Consider the following 12,071-nt stretch of genomic DNA (forward strand, 5'->3'; position numbering starts at 1 on the left):
TAGCAGTCACTCACTTTAGTGAATAGTCTCCACCATTGCCAGTTCCTCAGCTTCAGGTAAGCAGCGCAGTTTCTTTGGATAACCTTCATTGCAGTCAGCTGTTGCTGTCTCTTGGCAAAGGCTCTGTCATTACAAATACAAAGCACATTGGTTCAGGGTGAGAACAGAAGGTGTCTGCAGGATACACACATTAAGCAAAGAGTCATGAAAGGCTGCTGATTAGCCACATGGCTTGAGAATCTGGCCCAAAGTCTTTCAGCACTTCTACACTGCTTGTGCTTTCTTGTGGAAAGGTGATAATTGTTTAGCTTTTTGGTGTTTTTTGAAACTCTTCTGGTTTTTAGGTTTTTGCACTCTATAGGTAGGGTCATTGCCTCAAAGACCTTACTGTACAGAGTGTGCGAGTAGCCTCACAATATAATTGCTTCCCTGTAATTACATTGAAGAAACTTCTGGGAAGGAAGCAAACCCTTCACTGGACACACACTGAGTTCTAAGGCATTATAAATAACAGATAATAAAACATATTAGTATCTGCAGTTTGTTATACAGAGAACATTCATTTTATTAGCAAGTATTCTTACTTTCTGGCTAGGTATCCTCGGCACTGAGCCTGGAAGGTGATGATAACATCTGTGATCTTCAGGTCTCTCTCTTCTTCCAGGTGAGCCAGAACACCAGTTCTGAAGAAGATTTTGCTCTGCCCAATTCTGTACAAGTTGGGATCGAGTTCTAATGCTTTGATCTGGAGGAAAACAGGGATATTTGTAAACTCCAGTGCTGAGGTTTAGGGTGTTAAAAATTACTCCTCACTACTCTTAACAGCTTTTATGTAAGAAGTATAGGGCTGATTATCGATACGATCCAAAACGCTTTCCTCACCATCAGTATGCAAGCCTGCTTCCCATCCATGAATCCTTTAGGAATGGCATTTGCAGCAAGAATTTCATATCTGCCAAAAGACATTGATGTTAGGGAGGTTGAAATACATCAGACCATTTCGTACAAAGATGTGTGACAGCACAATTAAACCCAGAGTTAGGAGTGAGTGAGGAATCCCTACCGCTGCCGGAACTCCTGGAAGACAATCCTGTTGGGGAATCCCTGCCTACAGATACGAATTCCTTCCAGGACACCATTGCAGCGCAGCTGCTCCAGCACTAAATGGGCGTCAAGTTTGCCAGCCTGAAGAGGGAACAGAAAGTGGTTTTAGTACAGTAGACATTTACAGCAGTGGTGCCAGCCACATGCCTGTATTTGAACACATCACTCAGCTCTGCACTGTACTGGTACAGTCAGTGGCTCAGCATGAATAATGTACCAGGAGTTGGAAAAGTGAACGCTTGAAACTTACCCTTTTCTCATGATTTGGGATGATACAGCGGACAAAGTTGGGATTGGTATTCCTTAAGGTGGTCATCAGTTTGGTCAGCTGCTCCTTATAGAGTTGTCCAACAGTCCGGAACATGCCTTTCTTGGTTTTTGAAGCACTAGGGAGTGAGCTTTCAGTCATCTTGGCCATTTGGTCCAGCCCAACTATGCGATCCACTGAAACAGAAAAGAAAACAGGAATGGAATTCTTACACGAACTGTGCTCACCTCACGTTACACCTGTTACTGGCAATGGTAAAACTGCAGCTTCCCCAGCAGACCAATGTATTTTTGATGCCATAGAAGCATACTAACAAAAGCACTAGAAGAGCCTGCTGAATAGGTTGTCTTAACTGTCAAACATGAAAACAAGGATCTTTGCTAACCAGTGGCAGAATGGAGCAACCATTTTATGTCTGCTCTAAATAGGACAGTCCTGCAAAATCTCCTATTGGGAGGTTGGTGTCAGGACCAGGAACATCTCTTGACTCCCATGTTACCAGTGGTTCTCACAGACTAGCTAATGCTCTCCCTTACTTTGATAATTCAGAGCCACCTTGCTGGTGTTTGCATGCACATTGATGGCCATATATTATATAATATATATATAAAATAATATATATTATATATATATTAAATATTTATACGCTATTAAATATTGATACTGTAGTGTGTGTGTGTGTGTTACTGATCTGGGTAACAAACTGTTTATCCGCATGCAGACATTCCTCTGCCCAAATTGGTTGAAATTACACATCACAGGAGAGAACTTGCAGGACTTCGGGGAGAGGAGTGTGTAGGGTCATTCATAAACCCCAAGGAGAGCATGTACTAAATGAAGTCTACACTATCACATATTGGGCAACATTATAACCATGGAATGAATGATTTTTATTGTGTTGCTGAATAATGGTAGCTAAGGAATTTTATTGATAGTGCTTAAAACACTGAAATGATGCTTTCCCTAAGTATGTCTTGTTTCTTGGTTCAGTCTCTTCTATGTTTATAATTTGCACGCTTGTCTCTTGCCAGCAAGGGCTGGCTGTCAGGAAGGTATGGTAGGAGTTTCTCTCTTTCAGCCACGCTTTGATTCAGAGTCACAATTCATACCGTCTTTCCAAAGGTCTGCTACAAATTTGTCTGAAGACTGATTCAGCAGAGAAGTCACATTGTCATTTAGTGGATCCATGTTCTTAGTCAGCCAGGCACTTGCATTGTAGGTCACCTGCAGGGAAGAGTGCTGTGTCATAGATCTGTTCTTGATGGAGGAGTCTGGAATGTGCAAGAACAAAGGGCAGGGTGCTACCCGAGCATCACACTGATGAGTGACAGGAAAAGCCCTCTGTGGCTGAGAGCTGAGTTCTTGCATGTACCATGTACCAGTCTGAAAAACTTTTTCCAGACATAAACTTACTCAACTTTAAACAAAACTATTAAAAGATCTGCTTGCTAGACAGGGATCTGAATAGCTGGGAGTTTCAGTAACACTGTGCTGGTTATTTTTGTTTTCGTGTGACATTAGGAAAACCACAAATGTTTTGCAAATCTGATTTCATGTGTTCTGTAATTAAAGCTGTCCCTTATTGATGTAGGACACCAGAATATGTTTTTTTTTACTGTTTGGGCACCAAAGAATCAAAGTTTCCTAAGTCAAAATAACTCCAATTTGTCCGATACCTTTCCTGCATAGTGCAATATACAGAACTCGGTTTTATCCTTGAGTTGCTTTGGCTTCTGGAATTTGGGATGGTTGCCTTGCTCTTGAATTAGTTTCTCCACAAAAGACGTGTCAGTAGCTTTGGGGAACCAACACTCTTCATCCAGCAGAGCCAGGACACCTGGAGGGTTGGTCTGCAATGTGAACAATATTGGATCAGTATCATCACAGGCAGAGAAGAACACCAGCTTCTTTAGCCCTTGTGACAGAAATCCTCCCAGGGAACAAAATCTGAAATACCTTAAATGGCTCTTATTGTACTGATACATAACTGACCCTGATGCAGCCTATGCAGTATCCCACATACAGAGAGAAAATCTTACTGGTCTTTCAATCAGCTCAATGCAAGGTTGCAGGTCAAGGCCAAAGTCAATGAAGTTCCATTCAATGCCTTCTCGCTGGTATTCCTCTTGCTCCAATATAAACATTGTGTGGTTGAATAGCTGCTGGAGTTTCTCATTAGTGTAATTGATGCACAGCTGCTCAAAGGAATTGATCTGTGAAGAGGAAAAAAGTGAATTCCTAATGTTAGAAGAGACCTTCAAGAGGGGACTTAAATAACAAGATGAAATTTGCTAGTTCCTGTTTGGTTTTTTATAGCACCATAACTCAAATATAGGGTTCCATATTTCTCTAACCTGTAAATCTTTGCACTGGGACCTGTTCAATAAACCATAAAAGCAGAGCCTGGCTCTATACATTGAGCCCTGCAGAAGCCTAGTATGGTGCATGCTGCCAGCCCTTCCTGCCTACAGGAAAGGCAAGTGACCAGGTGCAGCGGGCCTCTGGATTGCGTTGGCCACATGCTGCAAGCCAGCTTGAAAGAACCAAATTGTTTTTGTATTTCTCTGCTTAAATGTTTGTCATCTTAAATGCAAACTGCTGCATGATCATAGGATGTTAGCCAGCTTGTGCCCCTCAGTTCATACCTCAAAAATCTCAAATCCAGCAATGTCGAGGATCCCCAAGAAGGAAGCTCCTTGTCTTTTTGTTTTGTCGAGAGCTTTGTTTACACGAGCCAGAATCCAGCGGAAAAGACGTTCAAATTGTGCCTTGGCCAAAGCCTCTATGGCAAAGTCCGCCTGAAAATAAAGAAATTGTCAGTGAAAGAAGAAACCTAGCTGCTAATTTCTGTAGAGATGAGACAGAAAAGTGACATTGGTCTTCAGACAAAATGTAAGGAAAAAAAAAGCAAAGAGAATAGTTTTGGGAGAGCTGAGCAGGCTGCCAACACGTACCTGCTCCTTGGTCTGAGCTTTCTGGACAACATCTCGGCCTACTTTGATCCTTGGGGTTAGAATAGATCTTGTGAAATCTGTCACATTAATCCCCATCAGGTGACACACTTTTTGTGCAGCTTGAATAAAAGAAGGAAATATTATTTCAGACTGAGCTTTCCCTTAGCAGGTCATTAAGTGTGAACATGAGCAGCTCAGAGAGTGTGTGAAGTTATTTATCTTCTCTAAAAGCTCCTCTATTCTACACAGAGGAGATGCTACTTGCCACAGAAGTATTATTCAGAGTACTAGAAAAGTTAATGATAATTGAGAAAGTTTAAGCATGAATATTTTTAAAGCCTGTGATGTATATACATTATAATAATTAGTTTTAAAGTACTGATAAAGAGTGCTCAGTGCTGCTATTTTATTCATTTCTTAACGTTAATTTTTTTTTTTAAGTGGCAAATCCATACCAGTGTTGTCTGGCATAGAAGCTTGATCAGTGTTTCTCTCCTTCTTGAAGACAATATTACCCAGTTGTAGGACAGATGAAACAACCTTCAGTATAGCTGTTAAGAGAAACAGATACTACAGATAAGGAACAGCATAGACACTAGTCCTATTGTAGCAGAGAATGCTGCTGTCACCACCTTTACACGCACCCTGGCAGGAACATCATCTGAATTTACCAAGGCTGGGATTTGCACTGCTGCCCTGAAAGGCAAGACAGTGTTTTTTTTTCTCAGCAACCCTCAGTCACTGATGCAGGGGTGAGATGTGACAGAGCTCTGCTTCCACAGCTGGTCCAAGGCTGAAGCCAGGGGCTGATGCTGTTTCTGCCACCAGGTGTCACTTGGGGCATAGCCGTTTGCATCCACGGGCATCACTATATGGTGTCACTTTACAGGTGCATACCTTGAATCCAGTGTTGCTAACAATTCTTACCGATCTGCTCCTCCTCACTAAAGCCCATAATTTTCATGGCTTCCAAGGTCTCCTGGAACATCTCATCATCTTGTTGAGAGGGAATAGGCACAAAGCCGTGAGACAGAAAGGTGTAATTGTTGAAGCCTTCTAGCAACAGGTCATCTAAAAGCAAAGAAGAAAAGCTTCAGGTATGTGCATCAGCTTAATGCTTTCGGTTCCTAAGTTCCCCCACTGAACAACAGAGCCCTGCTATTTCACTGAAGGAAGACTCTGCTTGTGTGAGGATTAGGATGTTGTGCTGTGCTAGTGTTTTCAACCTAACTCTTCATTTTGCAAGCTTGTGTTAAGTTTCCAGTTTTCAGTGGTAACCGAAGAATGTCTCTGCCCCTCAGTGTAATTTTGCACCCTGTGGACTCAAATCTGAGCCATTCTTCCTGACAGAGTTTCACTTCACACCATGTGTAACCTACTCAATCATACCTCTTCCTGTGGGGATTCATATTGGGTAATAATAAGAATGGAGCCAGGTAACAACCATATCTGGTTGACCCAAAAGACTCTTCAGCCTTATGCTGTGGCCAACAACAGAGCAGCATGAAAAAACCCAGGGAAAATACAGAGTTCTCCATTGCTTTATACATTCTTTTGCAAGCAGTGACTTAAGGAGAGATACCATGTTTGAGCCATGATGTTTCAGTGCATATTGTTATGTCTAATCCTTACACTTTTCACCTGTTCAGCATTCTGAAGCTATGGGTTCACAGTGTAACAATGTGCTGTGGGTAAGACATGCTCTTAATTTATTTTAAACCCACAACTACTTTGTATAAAAAAATAATGATTTGCTCTTCTCTATTAGTCTTTTCAGTTTCCTTCACAATGGGATCCGAATAGGTTTGCACCTGCTGTAAATGGAAACATCCCATAAACTGCAAGCAACCTGTCTCAGGTGAGCATCAATTGAAGCTTTCTTATCCTTCACTTGAGAGAATTATTTTCTACCGCTAAAGAGCTGTTTATTTGGAGAAAGCATTGAATTACATAGGCTTAAAGAAGTTGAGAATAATTACTGAAGTAAAGCATTGCTGAGACTGTTCCATGAGATCACAGAATCATTAGCAAGTCACTCACTTCTCATTTGTTCAGAAGCTCCAGCAATCAGGTAGTAAAAGATGTGGAAGGTTCGCTCATCTTTTGCCTGACGAATCGCTCGGGATTTTTCAAGCAAATCTGGTTGTCAAGTGTGTTAAAAACAAATCAACAGCATCTTTTAGTCCTTCCTTAATTGTGCCATCAGCCTCAGAGCCATAAATAGTGTTGTTGAAATTGTAGAGTCATAGAATGATCCAGGGTGGAAGGGACCTCCAAAGGTCATCTAGGTAGACCTCCCTGCAGTCAGCAGGGTCATTCTCAACTACACCATGTTGCCCAGGGCCTCATCGAGCCTTACCTTGAATATCTCCAGGGAAGGAGCCTCAACTACTTCCCTGGGCAACCTGTTTCAGTGTTCCATCGCCCTCATAGTAAAGAACTTCTTCCTGATATCCAATCTAAATCTGTCCTTCTCTAGTTTGAAGCCACTGCCCCTTGTCCTGTCACTCTCCATCCTTCCTGTAGGGCTCCTTCAGGTACTGGAAGGCTGCTATTAGGTCTCCCTGGAGCCTCCTCTTCTCCAGGCTGAACAACCACAGCTCCCTCAGCCTGTCCTTGTAGCAGAGGTGCTTCAACCCCCTGATCATTTTCATGGCTATGAGCTTGCGTAACACGAACATGTGTTTAATTTTGTGCTTATCAAAATAAGCACAGAAAGATAAGCTTTTAGTTGTTTATGTTACAGCCAAGAAATAAGGACCTTCACTGCTTATGATTGGAGCAAGCAGCTGCTTCTCTAAGCAAAGGTGAGCAATGCAGCACTAAGGAGTCTGGCTACTTATTCATTTGTTCATTAAAACACACTAACTTATAAACATGACCAAGGGAAGAAGCAACAGTTCTTGCCCCAGATGTCTGTACATCAAGCTTATTGATTTGAAACAAAATGACTGCATGGCTCCCAAGATCACATGCAACCCTATAACCACAGAACTATCTGTGTTCATTACTGTATTACTGGGACTCTGCTTTTAAAGTCCTCTGCCATTGCCTTAGGTGTGGTGCTTCCATTTTCTGAAGCTGTATGTGAGGCAATGCACACTTTGCTATAGATGAGAAAAGAGATCTGAAAATGTAAACCCAAGAGTAGAACAAACTGAGAGGCTGGTATCAGCATAAATGGAGCCACTTCCCTCCATCTTTGTTTATACCAGCCTCAGCAATATTTGCCTTTCTTAGACATGCAATGGGGCTTGTTTATCTTACTTCCTTCTGCTCACCCTACTTAGTTTCCAGTGCAGCTCAGCTGAAAAGGATACAAGTCTCTATGTTTGCTCCGACAATGTAGCCTGTCACATCAAAGTTGATGCGGATGAATTTGCCCTGTGAATGGAGAGCAGAAGATTGGGCTGTTCTTTCAGGTTATGGCAGATTTCCCAGTAGTAGCTTAATAAGACATGTACATCATCCTCTAAGAGTAAGACAATTGACTCCCTCCTGCTGGGACAACCCATGGAAAAGCCTGAAAGGAAGTAAACTTCTCTGATATTCTTTCTGCAGAAACTTGCCCCCACATTTTGTTCGGGCCCTTCGAGGAAAAGGAGTCCTCCCTACTGGGCTAGGCTTTGGAACTGGAGTTACAACATCTATTTTCTACTTTGATTTCTAAAAGGTCAGTGACAAGGTCCCTCTGCTAAGGTTCATCTGCCTTGATCCCTGGACTTTTCAGGGAGAGAGCATCTCTCTCCCTGCATGGGAGCAGAGGGAGCATGGGAGAAGAGGGTCTAAAGCAAAAACAGTCATCCACCTCCACTCCCAGGAAAAGGTGTCAGCAAATAGTGACAGCCCTCAGCTCATATCATCCTAACTTGAATCTGTGAGGCTTTTCTCTCCTGTAGTTTTTAATTTATTAACCACTCTTGCTAAGTAACAGTCACACTTTATGAGATATATACTCAACAGCAGCACAGAGAAAAAGAAAGGATGGATTTTTGTTTGGAAATGTGCTGAAAAGGAATATGTCATGGAGCAGGAACTGACTGGAAGGCCATGCAGAGACTGCATAATTGTGTGGGGACAACAGTACTGTCAAGTTTGAGCTGATCTTTAATCTTACGTAAGGCAAAATTTCTATTCAGAGAGGAATTCTAAACCTTTTTAAAGGGCTTTAAGATGCTCTTTAGAGAGAAATACTGTTAAGGCCACTGTCTGTGAACTGTTTTTAGAAGATGCTGTATCTTCCCCCACCCCAGACCCAGCTGGATGTCTCCTACTTACGAATCTGGAGGAGTTGTCATTCTTCACAGTTTTGGCATTTCCAAAAGCTTCAAGAATAGGGTTTGCCTGCAGAAGCTGTTTTTCCAGCTCACCCTAAAATTCATTCAGATGCAGTTAGCCCTAAACTTCATAAGTTCTTAATTAAAACCAATACCTGTATACTGGAGACAAATGTAGAAGATAATTGAAGCCTCTAACTTTATTTGGTGAGCGCTGCACTCCATGTGGATTTGTCTTCATTTGCAGTTAATCTTTGTGTTTATGTATTTGTGCAGTTGACTGCTGTCCTGTACACATTACCCTTTCCCAGCCCTGTTGTCTGTGACAGGTCAGTCTATTAATCTGGCTAGCATCATGACTGGCCTTTCTTGAAAAAAAAGGGTCATTCAATGGCAAATGTTGCTTTTTCTTTCCAGTTTAATATAATTTTTAGAAGGGGCGTTCTTAAAGGAACCTCTAGCATATCTTTTTCAAGTTAGTTTATTGATATCCTTTGCTAGCAAATGAAGATGTAATTAGCATAACTTGCCAAGAATCATTTTAATGTAATGCAGCACAAAGCTACAAAGCAGATTTCATCAAGTCTATTAATAATGTTCCGTGCAAGGCTATTTAGGTTAAATATGGAAATGCATTGATGAATTTCAAACTGGGATAATGAATTCTCATGCAAAGACACAAAATTTGTATTATCTTGTTAATTGTGATCGATAATTACTAATGAAACAAACCATGCAATGAAAAACGCATGCATTTAATACTCCTATATGTAAACAAATCAGTGAAGTTGAAGAAATCCTTTGCTTATAAACACAGCTTTTATGAGCGTTTCATTCAGCTCTGTCCCGTGAGGTCACTCCCTTTCACATTTGCTTCTTGTCATGCTATTCTCTGACTACTGCTCTGCAATAATATGTCAGGTGACTCACCCTGAAAGCAAAGAGTCCTTGATATATAATGTGATATCATTTAAATAATTTTAATTAGAAAGTATGGCAATATTTAGGTTGAATCTAGGGGAAATAATCTGGAAAATGAAAGTGCTCCTCAGTGTGCGAAACTGGTAACCTTTTTCTAAACGCCATTCCTGAAAGTCTTGTGACTTACGTGGCAATGATGAGAGCTGCCTCAAAACTATCACTAGAAACCAACACATTGTTAACAAATAGCTGAACTTAACTTCAAGGTCATATGATAGGAAAATGAGCACCTTCCTGAGAGCGTATCTTTTGAGACCTAAGGCTTGTATCAAGACTGAATTTGAAAAAAGTAAAGAAAAACCCCACTAAAAATCCCCCCAAACTTACTACCTAAGAGTTACAGGAAGGCAGATTTCAAAACAAGCTAATCTAGTAGTCCTAGAATAAGTAATAAATCCCTAACAGTCCCTGACATTTCTCTGTACTGAGCAACTCTTCCCAGTTGCACTATGTAAACTTGCAAACTCCACTGTAAGCAGGGGGTGTTGCTGAGATCAGGTGGTGGCAGCAAAAAGAGAGCCTAAACTGAGAGAGATACCATCTGCTTGTAATGACAATACGAATTTGAGGTGTAAAATTGTGGCTCAGATTTAACAGCATTGTATGCAGCTCCCAGTCTGCTGAACTCCACAGAGCTGCTTATGCGAGCAATGAATTACTTTTTGTTTTGCAGAGAGTTTGTCAAATGAAGAACTAAATTACCTAAGAGGCAATACTTTGCCCTTTACTCTAGCCAAAGTCTGGGAGGCAGCAGTCAGAATGGGGGAAAAATAAACCCATTCATTAAAAAAATATTCACATCTGCCTGGCACAGAAACAGAAAGAATATTCCTGCAGACCTGCCTATGTTCCCAAAGCATTGGTATGATGGTACAGCATGCCAGAATACAGGAGGACCTGTGAGGGCCTGTAAGAAGCTGCTGTAACACCTGCAGACACTTGCTGCTGTGGGAATTGCTCTGGTACACGTCATAGCAAGCTAAGAGCATGCTAACTTTTGTGGATGTGAACAATTCTCAACAGACACATGAAAATGTAAAATTGAAAGCAGTATCAAATGAAAAGCATGCAGCCAGACAAATCAACCAAACACTGTGAGGTTTAGGAATTATTTCACAACAGTCCTAAAAAGTTCAGCCTGAAGCACAAAAAAAGCATTTGGCTGTTTTCATTCAGAAATCATATTGCTCAGTTTCAGGCTGAGTAGCTCTTTCAGGATCGTGGGAAATTTGATTCAAACACATTCATATGGAAGAGAGTGATGCTGGAAAGATGACCCTGCCTGTGCCAGACCTCATTCTTTACCATGGAGCCTGACACAGTTAGAGCTGATTTGTGAGAGCCTTTGGGGCTATTGTTGCTTTTTTATCGTATCACACAACATATTTCAACAAAATCTCTCTTAAATGTTGGAGGTGCAACAATAGCATGCAGGTCTGCACTCAGTGCCTTCAACACACACCAAACAGGCTAAATTACTCACGTAAGAAAAAGATGGACCTTGCTGCATTGAATAACATGGTATAAAACAAATGTCAGTATCATTTCCATTACACAGACATGTTTATTGCTTTTTCCTGTATTAAAATAACCAATACACAGTTTCCATGCAATTAAACCAGGAACACAAACACAGAAAGTTGACCGCAGATGTACCAGGAGTACAGATACCAGTAATATGTAGAGAGCATTTTAAGTGGAATAAAAACCACCCCAAAACCTGGAACAAAGGGGTGGCATTTCCATACACTCCCGGATTAGTCTTCCAGGATCAGACAAGGACAGATGTTTTAGGGTAAACCCACAGTTCTTCTCTAGTACAAATGAGGCATTTTGCTATTCATTAATTTTTAATGACTGATGTTGCAGTGTTATTGAATTGTTATTTATTTATATGCTAATTGCTAATTCAATTGTTATTGAATTGCCCAGTCACTGAATTGCTGTTTGTCAGCATGTTATAGAACAACTTAGACTTTCTTTCAGCTCCCAGCTGGTGGACATCTGCCTTCAGGTCTGTCTCAAGGCCAAATTGATTCCAAGATTCATGTAATTTCCCAGAGGAGTCACCAGGAACTGCAGTTAGATGTCCATTAGGAATGGCCTTGAAACCACAAATTCATTTCTCCAGCCACTGAGCAGGGGCCCAGTAGGAAGAAATAAGATTTTTTTGCATAAACATTCAACAAAGGAAAATAATGCTTTTAGTCTTGGACTGTTTCCACAAAATTTAATCACAGATTTCTGGAAGATACTACACAAAGGGACGTCTACTCCCTGTCCTGCCTCAAAGCAGAATCTGCTGTATGTACATAACAGTTATTTACGGTGGAAGAGGCCAGGCTGGACACCCTTTGCTCTGCAGTTCTCTGTCTGCTGCCAAACAAAGCAGACAAGGGCAGATGCCAGACCCAGCACAGGTGTGGTCGGGAGATTCTTACTTTGTTTCCCACTACCCTACTAAGTACTTCATTTGGAGCCAGTCTT

At 41.3% G+C, this 12,071-nt stretch overlaps 1 protein-coding gene across 4 annotated transcripts in view; it reads right to left on the reverse strand.

Moving 5' to 3' along the window:
• MYH11 (myosin heavy chain 11) overlaps positions 1-12,071 on the reverse strand; it is a 45,769-nt gene that overhangs the window by 15,674 nt on the left and 18,024 nt on the right. For 2 of the 4 annotated variants that reach the window (XM_054391039.1, XM_054391038.1), the window contains exons 5-19: positions 8,605-8,697; positions 7,647-7,710; positions 6,367-6,465; positions 5,254-5,397; positions 4,782-4,877; positions 4,327-4,445; positions 4,018-4,170; positions 3,412-3,585; positions 3,049-3,222; positions 2,482-2,596; positions 1,355-1,548; positions 1,064-1,185; positions 883-952; positions 585-745; positions 15-123 (exon numbers count right to left, since the gene is read on the reverse strand). In XM_054391039.1, coding sequence (XP_054247014.1) covers positions 15-123; positions 585-745; positions 883-952; positions 1,064-1,185; positions 1,355-1,548; positions 2,482-2,596; positions 3,049-3,222; positions 3,412-3,585; positions 4,018-4,170; positions 4,327-4,445; positions 4,782-4,877; positions 5,254-5,397; positions 6,367-6,465; positions 7,647-7,710; positions 8,605-8,697 — 1,887 coding nt within the window. Of the gene's footprint in view, positions 1-14; positions 124-584; positions 746-882; positions 953-1,063; positions 1,186-1,354; positions 1,600-2,472; positions 2,597-3,048; positions 3,223-3,411; positions 3,586-4,017; positions 4,171-4,326; positions 4,446-4,781; positions 4,878-5,253; positions 5,398-6,366; positions 6,466-7,646; positions 7,711-8,604; positions 8,698-11,067; positions 11,089-12,071 lie in introns of all 4 variants that reach the window. The other 2 variants (XM_054391037.1, XM_054391036.1) reach the window with 2 other exon arrangements.

Source organism: Indicator indicator, chromosome 22 (genome assembly GCF_027791375.1).
Source record: "Indicator indicator isolate 239-I01 chromosome 22, UM_Iind_1.1, whole genome shotgun sequence".
NCBI lineage: Eukaryota > Metazoa > Chordata > Aves > Piciformes > Indicatoridae > Indicator > Indicator indicator.